This window comes from Clavelina lepadiformis, chromosome 1 (genome assembly GCF_947623445.1).
Source record: "Clavelina lepadiformis chromosome 1, kaClaLepa1.1, whole genome shotgun sequence".
Classification (NCBI taxonomy): Eukaryota; Metazoa; Chordata; class Ascidiacea; order Aplousobranchia; family Clavelinidae; genus Clavelina; species Clavelina lepadiformis.
The window spans coordinates 19,557,519-19,570,857 of record NC_135240.1 but is presented as its reverse complement, the minus strand read 5'-3'; the positions used below and the strand labels follow the sequence as shown (position 1 = coordinate 19,570,857).

At 33.6% G+C, this 13,339-nt stretch overlaps 1 protein-coding gene across 3 annotated transcripts; it reads right to left on the bottom strand.

Annotated features, from left to right (window-relative positions):
• Positions 1-811: 811 nt before the first annotated feature.
• Positions 812-11,702, bottom strand: LOC143446840 (ciliary microtubule associated protein 1A-like). 3 transcript variants are annotated; one of them, XM_076946687.1, is made up of 7 exons: positions 11,572-11,702; positions 9,512-9,689; positions 8,669-8,872; positions 8,418-8,519; positions 6,944-7,065; positions 4,157-4,297; positions 812-1,737 (listed from the first exon to the last, which is right to left on the bottom strand). In XM_076946687.1, the coding sequence occupies exons 2-7, from the start codon at positions 9,618-9,620 to the stop codon at positions 1,645-1,647; spliced, it is 771 nt and encodes a 256-aa protein (XP_076802802.1). In that variant the 5' UTR covers positions 9,621-9,689; positions 11,572-11,702; the 3' UTR covers positions 812-1,644. The 3 variants fall into 3 exon arrangements, with proteins under 3 accessions (XP_076802802.1, XP_076802810.1, XP_076802793.1); XM_076946695.1 differs by lacking the exon at positions 6,944-7,065 and adding an exon at positions 5,641-5,744; XM_076946678.1 differs by lacking the exon at positions 6,944-7,065 and adding an exon at positions 4,750-4,871.
• Positions 11,703-13,339: the final 1,637 nt, after the last annotated feature.

Here is a 13,339-nt window from a genome sequence, read left to right as displayed (position 1 = left end):
GAAAGATAATGAAAAAGTATAAGCTTTGAAAACGACAAAAGAGACAACAGTATTTAACGGGTGAAACATTTCTAAACTTCCCGGCTAAAGAACAAGAATTTGGCATTGAATGGTACAATCATCCTAGCTAGGGTCCTAACTATTTTCTTCCAGATTGGAAGAACTGTATGACATGCCTTCTTGATTCCAGGATGGAATGTCATGTTAAAGCGGTTGACCATCAAACCAATGATGGCCGACCGGGAGGTTACACTGTACAAATGGATATTAATTCTTTGATTCACAGTAGTGAATTCATGTAATTTATCAAACTACACAGCACGCAAGCCACCTTTTCCTCACTTGATACACATGTGCATGAAAACTCTGTGCCCGTGATGTGATTGGAGTGCACAGGTTTTAGAACAAATACAAAATACATTAACCATTAGAAACAGGTTGGTAATGCTTGTATTTCCCAAGGCTATACTATGGATTCAAGTTACTTTCAATTTTACATGTTTTTAACCTCATTCTTTACATGTTGCGGGATCTATGGGACAAAAACAAATTGTTAGAAATGACATGGTTATGTGTATGGCAACAAAGACACAAAGTTTTTCTCTTTCAACAATAACTCATGCAGTTAATATATACTTTGTTTTAAAAGAAAGATTTTTTGCTGTAGAGGTGGGGTTACCAGATCTGTTCTTGGTGTATTCTTGAATAATTACCTTAATATTTAAATTTTATTAAACGAATACTTACTTATGGTAACTGACATATAGTATGTTACTTAGCTTGAAACCAAACTAATCAGTGAGTCCGAATAGCCCATAATACTTTTGCATTGTAATTTTTACCTTCAAGTGCAAATACACTAAAATTTATGATGATAGTTTGATTAACATAATATGAGTCACTACAAGAGAACTGAACTTTACAAAATGCAGTTTAAAAGTAATTGGTTTCGAAATATTACATTCTGAAGACATTACAACAAAGAAATAAGTTCGTGCAAACAAAGAAAATGAAAAGAGATGACAGTGAACTGGACATGATATTAGAGCAGTGACAAATTACTTGGCAGATCTGCGAGAATTTTAAGAATCATTCTCAACAATACAATTTAGTAGTCTTTGCAACGGCATGAAAAGAAATACAGAAAACAGATTTGTCTGTTCCAGTAAGTTGAAAATTTTAAGTGCGAATGGAAGTAACCTAACAAAGCAAACTGTGCACACAGTAAATATAAAATTAATCTCATCGATTTCAGGAAAAAAAATTTCGGTATTATATCAGCTTGCAGATTGCTATAAGCATAAATAAAGCAAGGTTTCCAGGAAAGGTTGTTTGCTACAAGAGCAGCAAATAAAAAAATAATCATGCAGTGAGATTCGAAGGTAAAAGCTTTAATATTTTGGTTTGCTGTTATGGGTATATCCAAAACAGATTTGGATATACCCATACTAACAACAACACTAAAGAAACAACTCTACACATGAATCTGAATTTGCGCTGTTTGTACAATTGTTTATAAAAAGATACATAAGTACAAATCTTGAATTACATGAGTATTGCATGACAGATAACATTAAACTTTTATTAAAAATATTTCAATGGTTTCCATGTCAGTCTTTGTAAGCCTCCCTGAGAAATGGCAGATCAGTGGCCTGGATCAGCAATCAATGGTGCAATATACTCTGAATGTCGAATACCAAAGGAGAAAACTGGTGCAGACTGCCTCAAATTCATCATCTACAAGATAGTTACATATTCACCATCTTTGTAAGAAATGTTTTTGTAAACGTAGCTTAAATATAAAACCATGCACACTTGTTTGGCAGGTTTGACTTAGCTACTATTATCTTTTTTATTAAAGTTAAAAAAACATAGTTTTCTCTGACATGTCAATGTATGTATTGGCAGTCCATACATCAAATTTCAAATGCAAACAAGATTTGTGATGCGGAGGAACAATACTTGACTAGAGTCACACAAACGGTGTGACCTAAGTTGTTTCCTTTCATTTCACATTGTTCTTCAGAACGCCATTGTTCTCAATCTATTGTCTGTCTATTTCCCCTATAATTTTTCTGACATTTAAATTCTACCCCTAAGGCAACAAGAAAGAAAAAATATTATGTCTATAATGAAGCTATTGAAATGTAATCTTTTTGAAATGCTGTAGCCCATAGCTTTAACAATAATAATCTCAAATGTTCTCTGACAAAACAATCCCCATGTTCTGCCATATCCTGTTTGCTAAAGTGTTGGTAATAATTGGAAGAAAAACGTCAAATCTTCAGCTTAAATATAAGCCAACCCACTACTGTAAAATGTATTTAACAAATACAATTAGGCGTTTATTACGCTTCTTCTCCACTTAAAGGAATGCATGCATAAATGCTACATAGGTAAAATGATTTGCTTGTCTTCTTTTAAATACTTGCAAGAAAGAACATTGTAATTCAACATGTAACGTCTTCAATACACTGTTTCACTTATAACAGGGACTGCATATTCACTGTGGTAAACTCCAAAAGTAAACTTTGGAGCCTGTCTTTTATTGATAAGGACCTGAGAAGCATAAATAATGTATTTACTAACTCAAACAAGTTGTAAAAAGTGGGTTGGCATATGCTGGCTCTAAACTAACAACTTCCCTGAACATGCTGATTTGGCATGTAAGCATAATTATTACGTCAGTGGTTCTTAAACTGAGTTCGATCAAGTCCTGGGGTTCAGTGAGTCAGTCTCTGAGGCTTAACGGATATCAAGACACATACACTGTGTGCATGGTCACAAGTTAAGTTTTTGGGGACCATAAACGATTTTATGTCTTTATATTTTTGTTCATTCCTTTTAGTTTAGAGTTTAAAGGCAAAGTTGGGTTTACAATCCATATTAAGTAGTTATTGAGAGGAAATGTGTTACAAATCATTTGTAACACATACAATTTGTTATCAGAAAACTTGATTGATACTTGCAAAATACATCATAAGCAAATTTTATGAAATTAAAAAATTGTTGTATGCAGCGTTTTAAAATTGTACACTGTAAATGGCTGCCTATGTCTGGATCGTTTAAATAAAGCAAAGATTAGTGTTTTATGCAAGTTTGCAAATTTTTTTAATAAATATAAACATTAAATCCATAATTTAAAATATATTACAACAAATTGTTTGAAAAGTGATAAATTAACATGAATCACCTATTGTATAAGTTACTTTAAGAAGCACTGGATTAAAACACATTTCAGCACTAGTGGTCAAGTTGTCATCATGGTGACTTACCAAAGCACATGTCATTCCACCCTTGTAATGGTATTATGAGTATGTAAAGGCATGAAGTGTAAACATGGTGGGAAATCAACATGAAAAGAGCTAACACAGTAGGCTACTGTATTTCATTGCGTTAGTAGCAATCTGGCAGAGGAAAATGGTTTAACATTTCCTTTTGACGCATAAAATACGATATCTTATGCCCTGCCTATATTTAGCTCCATCCCTCAATGCAATCTTAAATACGCCACTGTGTATGATTTCTATTTTTACTTTTATTAAGGTATGGTGGAATGCATGTAAGGGACTTGTGGAGTTTGCCACCTCTAAAAAGTTTAAGAACCTCTGTGTTACAGCTTTATATATACAAATTGTAATATATTTGTGTAATGCTGAGTACAGCTGCATACTCTACCGAAACTGCATATATCTCATTGTAAACTTTCTAACAAAAACAGATCTTTATTTGAACTAGTTTCTTATCAATACAACCCAATATCTTCATGTTTCACACATATTTTGAAACAGTTCAAACAGTTTTTATTTCGTTTTGTATGGTTGTGTCGGTGATGACCATCATAAAAATAAACCAAATAATGACTACTAACTATATGTAATTGGCTATACACTGTTTCAAGCTGTTCATACATAACATTTGAGTTATAAGACTCTATCAGAACTGAATTTATTCTAACAACATGGACTAGATTTTCCATTTGCTGTATATCCGTTATCGGTATATATAGAGCAAATCTGGTTGGATTGACACATTTGAAACTTTTAATTCCATCAATGAGTAATGCATTGGGTTAATCATAGGTAATTTAGTTATGAATCTCACACACAAACTTGGTAGAATCACTAATTAATCTTTATTAGTGCACTGTATTTACCTTTTCAGGGCTGTGAGCACCAGGTCCAGGCTTTCTGGTTGCATCACTTGGGAGCATGTTACGGCCAGTCATGCTGTACAATGGGCCACGGTTTTTATAAATAACTGGTGCAATGACTCGGTAAGTTCCAGGGCCAGGAGTCTGCAAAGTATTACTACATTGTAGAAACAAGCATGCATTTCATCAATGAGAATCACAGACAAAAATGTTTTACTTGTACATTACACAATAAAACATGCATAACTATCCAGTTACAAAGAGTAATAGTTTTCTACAAGCCACACTTACAGTATGCATCAAAATTACATGGTATGATTATGTGCAAAGCTGAATTGCATTCAAGCGAATCAATCAAAAGGTAAATTACTATTAGCAAGTCAATTTTTATGGTGTAATGGGTATAAATATTATTTCAAATATGTATAAACATATTCCAATTTTACACCTGTTAACAGTCAATAATCGATCTACAGATAACAGTATGTGCATGTGGTTAATACCGTTAAAATCACTAACAGTAACGATACAAATACAGAGCTTTCACAAGTATACCTAATCGAAGCTTCAGCTGGAACTAGTATTGTACAAACTACCTTTCTTAAATCTTCATGAAAACTACCAACTGTAGCTCTTCCTGTCATTGAGTAACTTGGTGCTGAACTGCCTGACATTATCTTAGACCCAAACGATGGACCTATTTTATATGCTGCTGGGCCTATAAATATAAAATTGCTATTCACACTGATATAGTTTGACTATACTGTAGTTTCTCATGTCTTTTGTATACATGCAATGCAATTGCTTAATTTTAAACAACCACTGATATACGGTTATACTTAATTATTCTTTCAAAATTGTCAAATATTTCTGTTGTTCTCCAACTTTTTTTTTACTAGCTTGTGGTGCTAATCGATTCCAAACACTAAATTTTGCTCTAATGTCCAAGTCTTACTTTATTTCTGACACTTTTCTTCTACCTATGATAATTTATTTTACCGTGTGACCAAGTTTCAATTGGAATTTATTGTTCAAATGCACATGTTCCAACTGGTTATGCTTGTTGCTGATTCATCATGGACATTAAACAAAGTTAAGACAGGACAAAAGTTATACGTTGATGAACAATACAAAGCCAATGGTAGTATTTCAGTGAATGTTACTAACAGAAAATGCTATCACCGAGGAAGTGTTACGCTATATAGAAAAAAAAACAACATCCAGTAGTTGTCAAATTTAAATTTAGATTCCTGTAGCCTACTGGTATTTCAAATTTAATAAATTCATACATGGAATAGTTCTAATTTAATCGTATATTTCCTGGTTGTATATAAATCCATTATAAAATTAATTTTTACTAGAAGGAAGATATAATTCAGCGTAATTTAGTCACTTCATCATTGTTAAGTTGATAAAATCAACTAATTTTCTCTACATGAATGCGTCATTTCAACGTGCAATAGAGTGCTGATTAATTTCATACAAACCCTTGAAAGGTCCTCAGAAAAACTTCCTACATTTTTTCGTCCAACTATAGTGTATGATGGAGGTTTAGATGTAAGTATGGGAGGTAATCCATACCTACCAGGGCCTAGAGAAGTCACAAACTTTGTAAGTAACAGGTTATAACATATAGAGGTATGAAGAATTGCAAATCAACAGTGGAACAAATATCAGGAAAATTATGTGACTAGCAACTATGTTGTATTACTCGCAAGACATAATTTTCTCAGAACATATATTGTAATCCTTCAGCAACCTGCAAACAATTCCCTGTTGAACGTTTTCAACAGCTGCAGTTGTGCTCGCTTGTGTGTGTGTTTTGTTGTGATATGTTTTCTTGCTTACCAAGAAAAAAGCTGCTGTATACAACTATTAGTTTGCGCCCAAAATTTTTCATTATTGTTTTGAAATGATCCAGTTCAGAAGGTGTTAATATTTTGGTTGTCTCGACTCGATGTTCTGTTTTACCATGTTTAACCATTGAAAAATCAATATAATTCGAATTGACCAACTGTCCTTATTAACGTCGTGACAATTAGACAGCAAATAGCGATAGTTGTATAGAAATCCACACCAAAATGATCGTGTAAGCGGTCGAGCTTATATAGGCAGTGAAATTACAAACAATATAAACTGAAGTCACTGCTAAGAAAATTTCTGCAATCAGACAAGAATAATTCAGCATGAGCAATCGAACTTCCTGACTCTGAAAAGTGTGCACGACCTTGGAGACTCATAATTGATAGACTAAAAGTCACGATTAACTACAACCTACAACTTTATGACTGGGTGGTGTGTTTGACCTGTTCATCTACAAGTTTTAACTACAACACTCCACCATTCATCATAAGGTCAAAATGCCTAGAACACTTTGTCACTAAAATCACTGCCACACAGTTAATGATGGTAAGCGTGAGATAAAGTTTTCTAAATGCTAAATGAGTTAAAATATTCTGTGTACATTCCTTGTGATTCTCATTACCATTTATTACCTATTTGCCAACAAAGTACGCAGCACCAGTGCCATAAATGTGTGAGTAGATGTAGAGCTTTGTTGCTGCACTACAAAATAGCAAATCCAATTCAAGTTTTTCCTTTCATTATAGAATTTTTTCTACACAGGGCAATTGCTGAGTGATATGTAATGAAACGAAAGCATGAGTAGAGTATGGTTAGCACATTCACCACACCAGCAGGTTGTAACATGTTAATTTCAAACAATTATGGATGCATACGTGTTAGCAACTTGTCAGTACATGGGTTACGCCATTCAAAATTTTAACAAACCCTTTGTAAATCATCGTGAAAGGACCCAAAACTTCGGCGGCTGACCATACTATAATTAGGTAGTGAAAGTTTGCCAACTGAATTTGGCCCCAGAACATGGGGAAGCATATATGCTGCAGGTCCTATATAAGATAATAATGCAATTTTGATAGTATTCAACACTGATCAGTAAGTAGTACCATAAGGTAAATGAGTACTATTAATATATTTTAGCAGCTACTTGTGGAAGCACTGGCCTCATAATAATGTGGCCCCAGTGGCGCTATCATTGCAATGCCCTTGGGCAAGACATTAATCACACTTACTCCTGTTTAGTGGACCTGGTGAACAGTAAAAAATCAAATAAAAAGTGTGACAATCGAAACTTGCAGAAAGGCTAGTTTGGTAATCAAGGTTCATGCAAAGAAGAGTCATCGTCGGCTTTCCTCAGTCCGAGGATAAAGATTATCATACAATACCAAATGTACAGACAGCTTCGACAGATGCTGAGCTCAAGCCAACAGCCAATGGTCTCTTGAATACAGTTTTATTTTACACAAACTTTTTGTCTCAAAGCTTCAATGGTATAATTTTTGAATAAATGTACCTTAGTTTAAGGTAATAGTTGGTGGTAATAACTAACACGGCCACTAAACCCATGAGTTTAGGATTCGGTTCTGAAAGATTCGATATTCTAAAATGCACATCCCTAATTGATACACTGTTAACAGAAGTTCATATAAGTATTTCAGTTGATATTACTTGTAGTTATGATAGCAGAAGTAAAACTACGTATTTTGCATACATAACATATTTTGTGTTTTTATGAAATGATAAACTGTTTTACATGAACCTTCAAACTAGAGCAAATCACATTAGTCAACAGACATTGCAACAACATTGCTGTGTGAAAACTGTATGTATTTTAGCTAGATATAGAAGAGCTGTTCGTGTAGTTGCCAAGTTTATAATTTCTACATAATGTAGTACTTTTCTCTACTATTTTGATATTGGTTTCATCCAATTCTTTTGTATCAGGTAATTTCAAATAATATTGATAATGTTTGGAGCGTTCAATTATATACAATACTGTAGTATAATTCAAGTGTGTGTTTTTCGTCTTGGAAATTTATTGGAGTCAAGATGAATACATATGCTTCAAACTAAGGGAGAAAAGTCTTCAATTTAAACAACTTAGCAGATCCCTGAAAAGTATGCTATAACAACCACAAAGAACTTGCAATCCAGATGCCCTACTAAGGATAAAAATAAAATACCACTTTGTGAATATCCAATACATAATTTATAAGATATAGGGCAAGATAAAACTTTTGGAAAATGTGAATTAGCTTAAACAATGCAACTTCAACATAACCGAAATCTAGCCAATTGGTTACATTGATAACATCAAAACACTGAAATTAAAAAAGTCTGGTTTTTACAGCCAGAGATCCACAAACTACATCATGTCAATATGATACAACATCTGACAAACCTGGACTGATATCAGTTTTAGCAGCTTTTGTTCTCCCAGATAAAGAGTAACTTGGTGCGGAGTAACGTGCTGATTTTCCACTTTTCTCTGGACTGTAAGTTCCTGCAAATAGAATGTTCAAATATAGTTTTTTAGAATACTAAACAAACAATTGCTAGATGCTAACATCTTTAGTATGTCTACTTTAAGAAATTTAACTGGATAAAAAACAGACAATGTACTTTAGTAGCTGAAAATTCAAGTGTACTGACCAGGGCCTGGATTCTTAAATGAGGTTGTATCTCGATAACGACCATACAGGGAATACTTGGGCGTTCCATCCGTACCAGTCTTTGTTATATTTGCAGGGACAAGATAGCCAGGGCCAGGACTGCAATCATTAGTAAATTTTGCATGTCTCGTGCCAAAGCTAAATGCAGGATTCTTGTATTTTCTCATATCATGAATTCGGTGTCCTAGATTATAAAATATAGCACCATTTCGATTTACTCAGTGTAAATTTCTTCTGGTTACTTTTAGAACTTGAATACTGGTATTTTCTAATTGCCTAATTTTATTTAAGGTGTTAATTAAGTAAATCCTGGGCCAAAGGCTTTACCCAGGGTTGGAACTATCATAGCAATGGCAATATTATGAATAGCAAAAACTATGGATCCACAATTTGTTGACTTATAGATGGCAGGGATGTCATACCGTTTAGCAGCAATGGCCTGTTATTAACATTAATATATTGGAGTAATATTGAAGCTTAAAGTAGTGGAAAGTTATCGAGGACCATTGCAGTTGATTCCACTTCAAAATTAACATAAATATAGAAACATATGTATACACATTCTTTGAGAATTCAATGTAGACCCAAAGGTTACATAAACGTTTTATGATCAAGTATTATTTAAATGGCTCCCATTGTTAAAAAATATACAGATGTGCATTGTTCAGTCCAGCGACACAATGTGACATTGTCTTAGTCACAAACCGGGAGAGAGGTTTTTCACACAAAATACTCAAACAAAATAATGTATGTAAAGTATACAGGATCTATATGCATTTTAACAAAAAATTACAGCACTATGTTTCCTAGATATACCACTTACCTGTTGAGCCGGGTAGCATGTATTTGGGTCCAGGAGACTTAAAATGTGCCCCAATGGGTCCTCTAGGTCGATGAGGTCTCCATTCTCCAACATAAGTTGCAGTGGCCATTCTTCTATCACTTGGGGAGCAGTATATGCCCAATAATGCCGTCTTGAATTTTGAATTTTATGTTTATTCCTATAAAAAAAATTTATGCAAGCTAATCTAGGGAAGTTATCTGGAACAAATTAATTTATTTCATTGGTTCAAAGGGGCTACAACAATAACAGTTTGTACTCTATGTAATTCACTGTAAGTAATGTTGAATATGTGACCAATTGCTGTTGTATTGAGTAAGAAAAATAGGTCACGTTTATAGTTTGCAATGTTCTGGCTATATAGAATGAGTCTCATATCAATCGATCATGAAAGCTTCCCCCGGCAGAGTTTTGATATAATTGCACTTGCATTTGATTTCACAAGATTTGTCCATACAAATTTTCTTTTTTATTGACCGTTCTTTTAAAACATCCCAATTCCATTAAAAACTACAATAACATCACGAGACCCCAACTTGTGCTGGAAGGAGTGATACATGTGAACAATTGCGATATATGGAAGGTGTGAGTGAGCGCAGGCCGAAAATGTCAAAAAAAATAAACACAAGGGCGATTCAGAGCTAACTGCATAAAAAACTTGGCAGAAAATTGTATGTAAATTACTCAGAGTTCTGGACACATTTGGGGAACCTTAGGACTGCGATTAATTGCAACATAACACAAGCACAGCTCAGATTCTAGTTACCTAAATTTTATTAATGATTATTTTACTGTTGATACGCATGTTTCTATGGTCTACTCTATAATACAGTACATCATAAATATAATAAAAAGTGAGAAATTTTAATATACTTAAAGTCCTACTATGTAGGTGGTACGAGAACGCTGCATGAACCAAAAAATGGTACGCGAGTAGATAAAGTTTGGGAACCACTGACTTAGAGCTGTGGTAATCGGCCATGTTGTGTATATAGATTGATTATAAAGCTTACTTCCTTGTTTTGCAAATCTGTGTCAATGACATTCTGTTTTCTGTTAATCATTTTAGTTTGTGGTTGAATATTGCGTCGCCTATCGTACATGCATTATGAGTTATTCATTGTGAAAACTAAATCGTTCAAAGAAGGATCAATATAATCAGTTTATACAGTTGTCATTCTTGTGAAAACTAATGTTGAATTCAATTTGAAGTAATTCAGTGTCAAGTTAGACAACTTTGTTGTCATCTTCATAAGACAATAATTCGTTAAGGTGAACAATTAAGTCTAAGGTTGAGAAAAGCAGACAACGACCTTATGAGACTCATATATCATCACCCGCAATAAACAATTCGACAAGCAAACATTGTAGTGAAATGGGTCAAACTGTCAAGTTCAACTACCATAAACCAACCATTCCATTACAGAGCAATAGCAACAGGCAGATATAAAAAACAAACGAACTCACTGAATACCGTACCGCATGTGTGGAAATTAGGGTTAATACGAATAGTAACACCGGAAGACTGGTGAAAATGAATATAATATTACCTAAAAATTTATCGCTTTCCAAATGGTGAAACATGACAATCAAATTTATTGGTTAGTTAAATTGAGACGACATTTCCGAAAATAAAAACTTTTTACCAAAAAAATTTTGGTGTTCAATCGTCATTTAGTTCTTTTATAAGGAAAAAAGCAACCTGTTAATCAATTACTTCATTTTGCAAGCACTGATACAAATACACCAAACTGAGAAATATGTCCATGAAATTTCATCTTTTGGTGACTGATATGAAAATATTCTCGATTTTTTTTGTGCCGACCTAGCTGATATTCGTGTACGTACACAAATAATCTTACACTATATCTACTTATTATTTAATAGGTACAAGAATAATCTCAAATTTTTTTTCAAAATCATTTTTTTCATAGGTGGTAACAATTTGCTTTAACCTCAAAAAAGACCGGAAGAGTTCCTCCACCTAAATACTCAATTTCACCTATAAAATTTACTTTAAAATGCGCTTAACTTTTCATTACCTTAATACTTCTGCCGTCTAAATGCTTCCTTTAAAATAAACTGTCGATCGAGGTAAAAAAACTTATTTCGAACGTTTGACCTGTAGGTGAGTTTTTTGTCCAGGGCACACGTCTTATGCTTCGGCTTATTGTAACGGCGGTAACTCGTTGCTGGGTACGTTGCTATATGACGTCATTACTCAATTAAATAAACTAATTCAAGCTGTAACTGAAAAGTTTGATCTTATAGTTATACCAATGATTTGATTTTGTTCAATGATAGCCTAATTTATATAAGATCACATATTTGTACATTGTATCGTTGGTTAGTAACGTAATAGTATCATATATATACATAGTAGCATTGGTTTAATGATACAATACGATTGTTAAATTTTACTAACCGTATGATTTTTATGAAACCACTATTTTACGGTATTGTTAACTAAACAACAAGATATTAGAAAATTTGTTCTTAAAAATGAATATTTCACTTTAAGTAAGTTACAAAGCCCGTTGTAAAAGATAAGTGGTGACGTTAGGTCAGGACGGTGGTTCTCAACTTTTTTCTTCTGTTATCCTATTAATGACAACTACCTAACCCAAATTTCCCCTCTTTTGTTTTAAACAACTTTTTGGCCAGATTTGGGTTACCATATTTTCATTAGCCAAAAAGAAAACACGTAATACCGCCAAACCCTTGCAAAGTGGTCAGTGGCGCATTTAACATTGCGTTGAGGAGAAAGAGACAAAGGTTTTTTAACACCGTACCCAAACCACCCACATTATGCTAACCTTATGGAAAAGACGCGGATCGCAAACATTTTGAGTTTTTACGCCTCAAAATGTACAGTATTGTATTTTCTAATTAAAACTCAAAAGGTTGTTTATTCTTAGGAGGGGTAACCAAAAATGAAGATACCCTTTTAGCATATGAGGGTATTTTTACTTTATTTACCTTTTAACTTATCTGACTATAGGCCTACTGTTGCATGCGGTTAGGATACTTTTACCTTTTGTCGGCCGAAAAGTTTCAATATTACAACAGAAATAACTTACAAGAAAAGGTATTTATTATAGGTTCTGTACACTTTCTCAATAATGCGATTAACTAAGAACATAAGGTTAATGTTGTCTGAAGCGTGTTAACTAAATTTTAAAGTAAAATAAATAACAGGATATAATTTGGCACTCTGAAGGTTGACTTTATATTTTTCCACACGAGCTTTCGCAATCATAAGCTTGCTTCTTAAAGTTAGTAGCTCTCTGCTTAAGTTAAAAAATTCAACATGAAAATCGCTGCGAGTCGTAGTAGGTGCAACGGACATGCTTAGACAATGGGAGATACATATAGGTAAAGCTGACACATTGAGACACAGATTAATCAGGGTTTAGATTAAGAAGCGGGCATTTACAATATAGACATCTTATCACAATAGAATAAATAGATCCTAGAAAACAACCTGAGAACTGACTAGAAGGAGGGTTCATACGAAGTTATATAAAGCAACTTTCCAAATATTAATCGACCTTTTAAGTGTTTATCAAAAAACAAATTCATAAACTTTAACCAATAATTAGAAAACACTTTTTCCAGAAATGATGTATAATGGTATTAGAAAACATCACCCAGACCGCTGCAAAACGATATTAACGGCAATTTGTGGTGTAAAATTCTGAAACGCCGTTTACCAGGTTGTTATATAATTTCCTATACCTAGAATTCCTAGATGATGGCTGATAAAAAAAAACAGCAAACAACCCATATGACAGCTGTTAAGGAGTAAAA